The following is a 12,969-nucleotide window of genomic DNA, read 5'->3' as shown; positions in this document are numbered from 1 at the left end:
CTGTTCAGCATTCACTAATATTATTTTTATTGGACGAAAGAGAGCCTTATTGCGAAAAAGTTTCTAAAATTCCTTTGTTCACACACACACATATTCAACCCCCCCTTCTATGTGTCTTCTCGTCTAACTTCAATACGAAGTGTCTTGATCCCACTTGTTATTGTATAAAATATATAAAGGAGATATCCCTTTTAGTAATTACTTGGTCTTCACAGTTAGTAGATCATTATACTATTTTATTATTAAAATTTTAGTGTTTTTAATTCAAGATTTGAAGTGAAGACTTTGAGACTCAAGGACTAACTACAACGTCATTTGAACCAACATAATTTTATTATGGCTTAAATATGTTTTTAGTTCTTTAAGTTTAAGAAATTTATTTTTGGTCCCTCAAATTTGAAACCGTTGTTCTTAGTCCCTGAAATTTTCAAAAATATTGTTTTAGTCCCTTAGATCACCAATAATATATTTGAAAGTGAAAAATTAAGATGGTTAAACAATATCAATTGGATTTAATGTGATATTTTTACTAATAGGAACATTAGTAGGTAGGTTTTATGCAATAATATTTGATAAATTTTTTAACAAAATTTGAATATAAGGACTAAAATAAGATTTTTTTAAATTACAGGGACTAAAAATAATAATTTTAAATTTGAGAGACTAAAAACAAATTTACCTTAAATTTGAGGGACTAAAAATATATTTAAGCCTTTTATTATTTAATTTCAAATTTTATTTTATTTTTAATAGAAGCACAAGGGCTTCAATCCGGCTAGTCTATAACATATATATAAAAGTGATAAGTTGATTTGGTATACATATTTTTTTAGACAATTCTACTCTTAAATTTTTAAATAATAAAAAATAATATTAAAAATGTATTACTCTTATAAAGACAAAACTCGAACCGAAACCTTAAAGTTTGAGGACATAACATAGTACCAATTTATCTAACAAATATTGATGATCTTTAAATACTTTTATTAAACAAAATGTAGAGACAGAGTATCTTGACCCCACTAGTATCCCACTAGTACCAGGGATAAGAAATTATAATCATTTTTTGTCTCCACATTTTCTAAACAATTTCACCTTTAAATATTTAAATAATAAAATATTAAAAATTAATCACTTTTATGAAACCTAAAACTTGAACTTGAGATTTAAAGCTTAAGGACTAATTGTAACTCTCTTAAATTAACTTTTACTTTTTGATTATTAGCTTAATCTCTCCTGTGTGTGTAACTCACGTTCTACGTATTATAATTTTTAATGATTCCATCATTAAATTAAAAATTCTTAATATATAGGTTAAATTTACAGATTTTTTAAAAATTTAAAAATTATATGATACTTCATTATATAAATTTAAATCAACGTATAAAATATTTTTATGATTATCAATTAACTTAAATTAATAAAAAATAAATAATTTTTAAATTTTTTTTAAAAAATTAACTTAATCTATACATTAAGATAACTTTTATAAAAATCTCTTTTTATTTTCTTTTTTATTTCTAAGTTATGTATTTATAAGTTAATAAATAATCATAAAAATTTATCTTCGTTTTTGTAATAACAAATGAGTAAATAAATCAGTAAAGATTATGTGACGGGGGTATTACACCCTCCAAGGCATCCTACGAGTCTTCAAGGAATTTTCAACCTTAAGACACTTACAACTTCCCAGGATATGCATTCTTAAGAATGACACTTGCCATGGCCGAACCAACTAAACTTACTAAAGTAGGCACTCACCACTTCCAGGGTTGTATAGGTTGAGAAATTATACTATAATTTAAAATTTAAATTAAATATTTAATATGATTAATCTTTTTTTTTATATAACGTTCCAAAAACTAAAAACAGTTTTTGGATTGTACGTGCACCTTGATAAAGACTCACGTTTTTTTTTTCCTATTAGTTAGCACAGTACATGCACTTGTTTCCGAAAGTTTTGCAAAACAAATTTTAAAACTGTTGCACGTACGGTTGAAGTTAAAAAAAGGGAATCCAATTGTGCCTATATACATATATTAATACATGAGAAAAAGAGAAAAAAAAATACACACACAACAAGTTCATTTGATCTCTCTCCCTCAATATTATCTCTACAACAAAATTATAATTTTGGAGCGGTGTTCTTTGGTTCGGGAATCTTTCGTTACATTCGAACGGTCTAACAGGTTGACGTATCTTGGGAGAGAAGCGCATTATAAGACTCTAAATTACCAGTGCAGTGGAGCATTTTCTCTCTAAGGATAGCGCTCTGCGTGCTTCAACTCAGGCTACTCTAAACCTATTATTTAATATTCTAATTTGCTCTTTGTGTTTAATTAGTTGCTACTGATTGTTTTGTTTTTAATTTTATATATAGTATTCATTATGTTGTTGATATTGATTTTATTGATAAATCTAAATATTTTATTTTTCTTGTGCTCTATTAAATTTATTTTCTAACAATCTTAGAGAGAAAAATCTTTTTTTTTTCTTGTTCAATATCAACGTCTGCAATGGATCTTTTAAAGTCTTTGAGTAGTAAGCCAGAAAAATTTACTGGTGAAATTTTTTTATGTTGGCAACAATAGTTGGAATTTTGGCTTACAGAGTTAAATTTATTTTCTGTTATTTTAAATGGAAAATTTGAAAATTATTCTGAATGCACCTTGGTTGAAGCTAGTTCTTCTAGTGATAAAGATATTTTGTGTCATGGTCGTATTTTGAGGTCTTTACCTGATAATATTTATAAAATATTTTGTCATACAAAAACTGCTTTGGAGTTATGGGACGCTCTTGAACTAAAGTATGGTTCTGCTGAAAAGGGTTTAAGAAAATACTCTTGTGAAAGAATGATTTATTTTCAAATGGAAGATGGAAAACCTTTCTTTGACCAAGTTCATGAATTTGAAAATATTATTTATGATATGAAAATGAAAGAAATTACTTTGCCTGACATAATGCTTGGTAGTTTGTTAATTTCTAAATTGCCTCCTTCTTGGTCTAAATTTGCAAGAAGCCTTAAGCATAAACCCGATCATTTCACTTTATCTGATTTATTGGTTACCTTGCGAATTGAAGATAAACATCGTATTTCACAAAAGGATTCTAATAAAACCCATTTTCAGGCTAAGGCTCATTTAGTGGAAAACGCTAATAAGCCTAAACAAAATTTTTTCAAAAAATCTGGTTTTTCCAATAATAATAAATTTGGTCAAAGCTCTCATTTCTCTAAAAATAAAAACAAAGCTTTTAATAACAACTACAAACCAAAGAGTAAAATTCAAGGAAATGAGTCCTTCTGCTTTGTTTGTGGAAGAAACAATCATTTTGCTAAAGATTGTTTTCATCGTCGTCGTCAACCAAAAGACATTACATCTGATCCCAAATCTTCGTCTCAGCCTCAAGCTAATGTTATTACCGCTAATGCTAGCTCAGATTTCCCATCTAACAGGTATCATGTCACTAGCCCAGAGTTAAATTTTATTTATAACTCAAATGATTGGTGGATTGACTCTGGAGCTAATGTTCATGTGTGTGTTGATAAAAAATTATTTTCTTCATATCAGGAATGTGGCACACGTACTGTAAGCATGGGGAATGGGAGCCTAGCACGCGTCATTGGTCTAGGCCGAGTAGAATTAGAATTATCTTCTGGAAATTTTCTTGTTTTAGATGAAGTCTTTCATGTTTATGAAATTAGAAAAAATTTGATTAGTGCTGCTTTGTTAGTTCAACAAGGTTTTAAAGTTGTTTTAAATCCAATAGAGTTGTAATTTCTCGACATGGTTCTTTTGTTGGGAAAAGATATATTTGTGATGGTTTATTTAAACTTAATATCATGTCTTCCTTTATTAATAAAAATTCTAGCATTTCTTCATCTTCTATTTCAAATGTTGAATGTTGTGACATTTGGCATGGTAGACTTGGACATGTTAACTTGAATTCTATTAAAAGAATGATGACACTTGATCTTATTCCTAAATCTTTTAATGAATTGAAACAAAAATGTGAAGTTTGTGTTCAAGCCAAACAACCTAGAAAATCTTTTCAAAATTCTGTCCAAAAGGAAACTTGTGTGCTTGAACTCATTCATATTGATATATATGATAGTAATGGTGTTATTACTCGTGGTGGAAAGAAATACTTTATTACCTTCATTAATGACTTCTCAAAATATTGCTATGTATACTTGATTATTCATAAAAGTGAGCTATTTGAAAAATTCAAGGTTTATAAAGCATAAGTTGAAAATCAATTAGAAAGGAGTATTAAAATTCTTCGTTCTGATAGAGAAGGGGAATATTCTTCTAATGAAATGGGTGAATTTTTTGAAACACATGGCATAATTCATGAAGTCACTCCTCCCTATACTCCTCAATCTAATGGAATTGCTGAAAGAAAAAATCGTACTTTATTATACATGATAAACGCTATGCTTATAAGTTCTGGTTTGATTGATAATTTGTGGGGGGAAGCTTTGTTTACTGCATGTCACACTTTGAATAGAATTCCTTATAAAAATCCCGATAAAACCCCTTATGAACTTTGGAAAAATAGAAAACCAAATTTGAAATATCTCAAAGTGTGGGGGTGTCTTGCAAAGGTGAATATTCTTATTAATAAGAAAATAAAAATTGGTCCCAAGATGGTTGATTGTGTTTTTCTAGGATACTCTTTACATAGTACTATTTAAAGATTTTTAGTTATTAATTCTGAAGTTTCTGAAATTTCTAATAATATAATTATGGAATCTAGAGATGCTATTTTCTTTGAAAATATTTTTCTTTTAAAGAATAAATTTTCTAAACCTGTTTATGATACTTCTGGCTCTGTTTTACCTTCGAGTAGTACTGTTAACAAGGATTTTGAACCTAGAATTAGTAGAAGAATTAGAAAAGCTAAAGATTTCGGTCCTAAATTTTATTCTATTTTACTTGAAAATGATCCTAAAACTTATAGTGAAGCTATGAGATCTGTTGATGCACCTTTTTGGAAAGAAGCTATTAATGATGAAAAAGATTCTCTTAAAATCAATAAATTTTGGTTTTTGATTGACCTTCCTCCTGGTTGCAAGAGTATAGGTTGTAAATAGGTTTTTCAGAAAAAGTTAAGAACAGATGGCTCCATAAATAAGTTTAAGGCAAGACTTGTTATTGGTTATAAACAAGTAGAAGGTGTAGATTTCTTTGATACATACTCTGCTGTTTCTAAAGTTACCACTATTAGAGTTTTAATTGCACTTGCATGTGTTTTTAATTTGAAAATTCATCAAATGGATGTAAAAACTGTCTTCTTAAATGGTGACTTATAAGAAGAAGAAATTTACATGAATCAACTTGAAGGTTTTATAGAACCTGGAATGGACACTAGTACAAAAGAGGTGTACTACGTCGGATATTTTAGACTTTTTACGTTAGAAAACGTACCGACGTAGAAGCGGGAGACGTAAATTTTACGTCGGACCTGCAAACCCGACGTAAATTTACGTCGGACATTACTAAATCCGACGTAAAAATAGTAGTAAAAAAACAAAAAAAAAACATAAGAACGCAGGCAGAACGGCCCGTTCTGCTTGGAGAATGGGCCGTTTTTCTTGCAGAACGGGTCGTTCTGCTTGCAGAACAAGCGATTCTGCTTCGTAGAACAACAAAAAAAACAAAGTGAATGCGCGCGGTGTGCCTCGCCCTCTCTTATTCAAATTTGCGTCTTTTTTACGTCGGACCTGGTAGGGTCCGACGTAAAATGTCAAATCTACGTCGGACAAACATACCTCCGACGTAGATTGGACTTTTTACGTCAAACCCTACCAGGTGCGACGTAAAAAAGTTTGCAAAAATTAAAAAAATGCCACCACATTATTTTTACATCGGATTTTCGTATTTCTGACGTAAAAGGGGTGACGTAATATGCTTATTTTCTACTAGTGGGAAAATAAAGTTTGCAAGCTTGTTAAATCCTTGTATGGTTTAAAACAGGCTCCCAAACAATAACATGATAAATTTGATCAATTTTTTTCTTCATATGGATTTCAGTTTAATAATAGTGATAAATGTGTTTATGTGAAACAATTTGATGATAATTTATGTGTTATTTTATGTCTCTATGTGGATGATATTTTAATCTTTGGTAGTAATCTACATGTTATAAATGATGTGAAGTCTTTCTTGTCTAGTAATTTTGAAATGAAGGATCTTGGTTTTGTTGATGTTATTTTAGGTATTAAGTTGATTAAGAATCAAAATGGTATTGTTTTGACACAATTACATTATATTGAAAAAATATTTAAAAAGTTTAATTATTTTGATGAAAAACCAGTTTCTGCCCCATTTGATCCTAGTATTAAATTGAAGAAAAATATTGGTGAAAGTGTCTCTCCTCTTAAATATTCTCAAATTATTAGTTCCTTGTTGCATTTGTCTAATTTCTCAAGACCGAACATTGGATATGTTGTTGGTAGGTTAGGAAGATATACTCATAATCCTAATCATTCACATTGGCTTGCTCTAGAAAGGTTATTTAGATATCTCAAAGGAACTATTAATTATGGCATTCACTATGCATGTTATCCTGCTGTAATTGAAGGTTTTTGTGATGCAAATTGGATTTCTGACTCTGATGAAACTAAATCTACCGGTAGTTATGTCTTTACTTTAGTTGGAGGTGCAGTAGCTTGGAAATCTGCAAAACAAACTATTATTTCTCGTTCTACTATGGAAGCTGAAATAATTTCCTTAGATACTGCTAGTAGTGAGGCTGAATTTCTTAAAAATTTACTATATGACTTGCCATTATTAAATTAACCTATACCTCCAATCTCAATGCATTGTGATAGTCAAGTTGCCATTGCTAAAGTTACTAGCAAAAACTTTAATTAAAAAAGAAGGCACTTGAGAATAAGACACAAATCTATCAGAAATTTGATAACTCATGATGTTATTTTTGTTGATTTTATCAGGTCTGAAAAAAATCTTGCAAATCCACTCACAAAAGGGTTGACGTATCAACAAGTATTTGAATCGTCGAGGGGAATGGGACTAAAGTCCATGAGCTAGTTGCAACAATGGACACCCGTCTCCACATAAATGGTGATCCCATAAATGGAGTTCAATGGGTAATAACGAAATTGTTTGTTAACTAAGTATACCATTGTAAATTGCAAAATTATTGCATGTTCCATTCCTATGGCGAGCTGTACTCTAAAGTAAACTGTGACAGTAATAAGGTTGAGGTATTCAAATATTTATATTTATTGTGTTAAAACTAAAATACCTCTTAATGGACCCAATGACAATTGTTGTAGGGGTGGGTGTCACAGACCACCCTTGGAAGGGTTCACCTAGTGAGTGTGGTGGTGGGGCCGCTATTGTGTTAAAACTAAAATATCTCTCTCCCTCAATATTATTTCTACTACAAAATTATAATTTTAGAGCGGTGTTATTTGGTTCGGGAATCTTTCGCTGTACTCGAACGGTCTAACGGGTTGACGTATCTTGGGAGAGGAGCGCACTATAAGACTCTAAATTACCAGTGCAGTGGGGGCGTTTTCTCTCTAAGGATAGCGCTCTGCGTGCTTCAACTCAGACTACTCTAAACCTATTATTTAATATTCTAATTTGCTCTTTGTGTTTAATTAGTTACTACTGATTGTTTTGTTTTTAATTTTATAGTATTCATTGTGTTGTTGATATTGGTTTTATTGATAAATCTAAATATTTTATTTTTCTTGTGCTCTATTAAATTTATTTTCTAACAGTATATCCCAAAAACACTCCGTCAATGCATGATACTGAAAGTTAAGGACAAGTTTCCCCAGGTATTAAAAATTATTTTAAATTATTTAAGGAATTAACTTTTCTCACTAAAAATTTCTTCTTACATAAATTATATGTATCAAGAATCGCACTCCTAATTCATGTACCTAAGAGACAAGGTTATTATTGCTAGAACCGACACTTGTTTTTAATGATGATGTTAAATTTGGAATATTCATCATATGGCTTTGATAGAATATGCCGACCTCGTTCTTGTTTCCACGGACTATTCATGCAAGTTGATGGATAGTTGATATCTAATTAAGTTAACGTTGCCGTGTGGTTTTTCATTTCTTAGCTGTGTTTATCTCTGTCATGCAGCTGAATCATTCATCATATATACATACTTTTCTTAAGATGGTTTTTCTAGTAGGCCTTTATTTTAATTCTATATGATTTTATTAATTATGGTCTAAATGATAGGACACTTGACCACTAAAATTAACTTAGTGAATTCAGGAGAAACATGCAGATTTAAAGTCAATCTTCATCATAATATTTTTATAATCTTTTCTCTATTTATATCAGAAAAAAAAATGATAGAATACTCAATGTTTGTCTTGCGTAGTGAAATAGTTTAAATATAAGAGCAAAACTTGGTTAGTTTACATACAAAACCACCTATAAGAGCAGACGATGTAAAACCATCAAATTGCAAAACGTGTGGCGTACACAATTTTGCTACATACGCGCAATTTGACCAAGAAATTACAACTTATATATATGTGTAATTAAAGGGATCCTTGACCTATTTATTACTAAGCATATCGATTATAAGAGAGTGAAGAGAGAGAGAGGATATCGAAGAAAATGGCAACGATGGGAGGCATTAGCCAAGTAGAGGGAAGCCAGAACAGTGATACCATTAATAGCCTTGCCCGTTTTGCTGTTGATGAGCACAACAAGAAAGAGGTAAGTACATTTTATGTTCTTTCTTTTTTGCATTCATGCATCACCTAATTTGTTAAATATGAAAATTCTTTTGTTTTTAAGAAATGCCTAACGTGGACAAAAATGTTTTCGGATATATATATATATATGAGGAGGGTTCAAACGACACCGGTGTAACTTTAACTAAGTGTTACACCGCTCAATAACTTTATATTAAATGTGAATTTTGTAAATCCAACCGTTAGATTGAAAGTTCATATCTCTTAAATCATATATATCAAATTTTATATTAATCTAAGATGATTTGATACTTCATTCTCATAAAACAAAATTGACGTAATATATACATTTCAAGATATACTAAAATATGAACACTTTGATTACCTTCAAGTTGTTGTTCAATTTTAACAAAATTTGACATATATGATCTAAGAGATATGAACTTTCCATAACGGTTAGATTTACAAAATTCACATTTAATATAAAGTTATTGAACGGTGTAACACTTAGTAAAAGTTACACCGGTGTCGTTTGAACCTTCCTCTCTCTCTATATATATATATATATATATATATATGAGGAGAGATCCATTTACTTTAGAAGTAAGTCTACATAAACTTATTCCGTTCAATAATTCATGTTCTACATCAAATTTTAACGATCTAATCGTTGAATTTAAAATTCTTAATGCATAGATCAAATATGCAAATTTTTTAAAAAATTGAAAATCATTTAATGCTTTGTTTCATTAATTCAAATTTTCGTTTCATTAATTCAAATCAATGTGTAAAATTATTTTATGAATATGATTATTTGTCAATTAATTTGAATTAATGAAATGAAGTATCAAATGATTTTCAAATTTTTTAAAAATTTGCAGATTTGATTTATGCATTAAGAATTTTAAATTCAACGGTTGGATCGTTGAAATTTGATGTAGAACATGAGTTATTGAACGAAATAAGTTTAGGTAAACTTACTCTTGAAATAAACGGATCCCTTCTATATATATATATATATATATATATTGGTGTCAAAAGTATACTTTGCTTATTGGTTTTATTTTCTTTTTTATGTTTTTTACCGTTTATAAATAAAAATGAGATTTTAAAACATATTTTGTATATCATTATATTTTATACTTACTTTTTAACAATATATTAACATATATTGTATTTACTGTGTAGGTAAAAATAATTTTTAATGACAATTTTTATGTCACTATAGAGTATGTATTATTATACAATAATTAATGAAAGTTATAAAAACCAAAAAAAAAAAAAAAGTGAAAGGAATCATATTTTCAAATCAAACTACTTCTCATCAATTAGTTGATAGTTAAAGTGGAATTGCAATCGATTCCTTTAAATATAATCTCAAATTTATGTCTTATATGGAAATTAGTTATTGATAAAGTTAGTAAATATTTTAGATCAATAACATGATTATTAAAAATAAAATCAAACCACTCCTCAACTTCTCATCTTATACAGGACGCCTTTTACAATTTATTTAAGAAAATAAATTTTTTAATTAAAATATATTTAGAAGAAATTATGATAAATAGATAAGATTTTAGAGAAAAGCTCTTGATTAAAAATGTTGGTTTAATACTTCTTTTCATCAGGTTAAAACATAATAGTTTAAAAAAAAAAAACTATATCTTAAAAAGCATTTACTTATAAATATTAATTTTAGTTTTCATATCATATTTTCACTTTTAATTTTTAAAACAAGCTTTATTTATAATTTATATTAATGCCTCTGTTCGAAAGTTAAAATGGTTTTACATTTACACAAAAAAAAAAAAGAACAACTATCTCCTAAAATCATTTGTATTAAGAAAATATTTTCACTTTTAGTTATAAAAATATTAATTTTTTTAAAATTTATTATTTAATATCAAATTTTCATATAAGAAATTAGTAAACATATAGTTTTCTTATTTTCATCAATTTATATTAAATTAAAAATTAAGATAATTTTTTTATGAGAAAAAAGGTTATACATTAACACAAATCATTATGTATTGTAAGTTTGTTGATTTTTATAATAATTATCTTAAAAGTGACGAATTTTTATTAGTGGACAATGTTAAAAACAATTATAATTTAATATATATGACTATTAAACTCTTTTTATAATTAAAACCAAAAAAAAAAAGTAATAATAATTTATTTTTCTCAAATCCCAGAATATCTTTCTCTCCTCATCATTTTGATTAAACTTTTCATAAAAAATGGTGTAGAATGCAGTTCTGGAGTTTGTGAAGGTGGTAAATGCAAAACAGCAAGTGGTTTCTGGAATGGTGTACTACATCACTCTGGAAGCCAAAGATGGAGAAAAGAAAAATGTTTATGAAACCAAGGTTTGGGTGAAGCCATGGTTGGACTACAAGGAGATTCTGGAGTTCAAACTCATCGATAATATATGATGCCCCTAATGTTGACCTGTGAACCTAAGGTACTCACTTTGACATTGTCAATGCATTTAACAATTCATACAATATTACACAACATTATTTTGTGTTTAACTCTTTTTAATCCATTAGTTATTATATTTTAATTTTTAGACTTTTCCTCTCTTTGTAAATTTTATTATATAAACATCATCTTTCTTTTTTTATCAGTTCAATTCTTTTTTGATCATATTTATTTTCGGGTGTATTGAGGTAGATTGAAGAAATTATCAAGAGAGAGAGAGAAATATTTTATGTGATGAAATATATATATATATATATATATATATATATATATATATATATTTGTGGATTTAAATTTTGCATAATTAATTAAAAAGGTGTGTAATCAATGGAATATGTAATTAAACTACTAGAATTAGTCATGTAGTTGGAAGAAAAGGGGTTGGAGTGGGTTTGAGAGAACTTATAAGTTGTAGATAAAGAAAAATGGTACATGTTTTTGGTTTTAAATTTTGCATAATTAGAAAGGTGTAACCAATGGATTATGTAATTAAACCACTAATTAGATAAAAATTAGATTTTGTGGATAAAAAAATGGAATATATAATTGGGATTAGGCATTTTTTTTAAAGAGGCATGACTTAGGTTGATCATTAGATAAAAATTAGATTTTACATATTCATTTTATTGCATCATTATTCGTTTACAACTGCATTATATATATAATCTAAATCCTTATTTTGGACTGATATATATGTTGACAAAACTATATTTAAAAGTTGCTAATTTATGGTTTACCAATTCTTGTTCAGGCTACCAAAGACAAGGCATGCATTTATATTTACCAGTGTGAAGACATCTTCAAAATTTCCGAAATTTGATTCACGTGTTTTTAATCAATCCTAAATATAAATTTGTCATACATGTAATCTTTAGTTGTAATTGTGTAAAGGTGTATATATAATATAATTGCTGAATATTTGGGAAGATGTAATTCATGTGTAAATAATCAAAAATATTTGTCGTATGCATATCAATTTTCTTATTATATATTTTTACACGAAATTTTCTTATTAATTAATACTATTCAGTTTTACTCATTCTCATAGTTTTTAATAATTATTATTTATTAGATAACTCTTATATAATTAAGAGAAAGATGAAATTATACCGTCAAAAGTTAATTACAATATCAATAATCTATATATACTTTTATATATTAAATCTAGTGTGAATTTTACACTGCAGTACATGTCGCATCAAGTTACAGTAAAAATTTCACAATGCAGCACATCTAGTGAATTTTACCATGCAGCACAGTCACACATTATCTTAATTAATTATATTAAATTTTATCATTAATAAATCACTATAAGTATATGATTAAAACGCTTTTATTTTTATATATTGTAATAGTATACCACACCAATTTATTAGATATATATAAGTATTAAATAATTTTATATTAATTTCAGATTTTATGAACATTATTTGTTTTAAATATCTAGTATAATCCAAGTTGAACCAGGAGAGAAAAAGCTTTTTTTTTTAATGTTTTTTTATTTATGCTTAAGATTTAAATTCAAAAGATTACTTTAAAAAATTAATGGAGATTTTATTGTGACTTGAATCGGGTGACATTAATTAGTATTTATAATTTAGATGTGATTTTGTGGAGGAAAAAGAGATATTGAAAGGGTTGAATAATGTCAATGAAAATTTTGACATTTTTTGAAACAGTAAAATAGTATAAAAAATGTTGAGTACATACGAAGAGTTAAAAGAAAATAATATAAGGTAGATATTTTTATACTGGTCTATCCCATTGAGACTACGTGTTCT

The 12,969-nt window shown here is 27.9% G+C and overlaps 1 protein-coding gene across 1 annotated transcript; it reads left to right on the top strand.

The window, feature by feature from the left end:
* The first annotated feature begins 8,563 nt into the window (after positions 1–8,563).
* Positions 8,564–12,175, top strand: LOC109790683 (cystatin). Its single transcript, XM_020349879.3, has 3 exons — positions 8,564–8,726; positions 10,954–11,168; positions 11,940–12,175. The coding sequence occupies exons 1-2, from the start codon at positions 8,625–8,627 to the stop codon at positions 11,137–11,139; spliced, it is 288 nt and encodes a 95-aa protein (XP_020205468.1). The 5' UTR covers positions 8,564–8,624; the 3' UTR covers positions 11,140–11,168; positions 11,940–12,175.
* The last annotated feature ends 794 nt before the right edge of the window (positions 12,176–12,969 follow it).

The sequence above is a fragment of the Cajanus cajan genome, chromosome 2, assembly GCF_000230855.2.
Source record: "Cajanus cajan strain Asha chromosome 2, NIPB_CcT2T_4, whole genome shotgun sequence".
In the NCBI taxonomy this organism is placed as follows: Eukaryota; Viridiplantae; Streptophyta; class Magnoliopsida; order Fabales; family Fabaceae; genus Cajanus; species Cajanus cajan.
The sequence above is the reverse complement of the archived record's forward strand: the minus strand, read 5'-3'. Positions and strand labels throughout refer to the sequence as shown.

Coding starts and splice junctions, on each gene's coding strand:
- LOC109790683 (XM_020349879.3), top strand. CDS start 8,625: ATGGCAACGATGGGAGGCATTAGCCAAGTAGAGGGAAGCCAGAACAGT. Junction 8,727..10,953: donor ATGAGCACAACAAGAAAGAG/GTAAGTACATTT, acceptor AAAATGGTGTAG/AATGCAGTTCTGGAGTTTGT.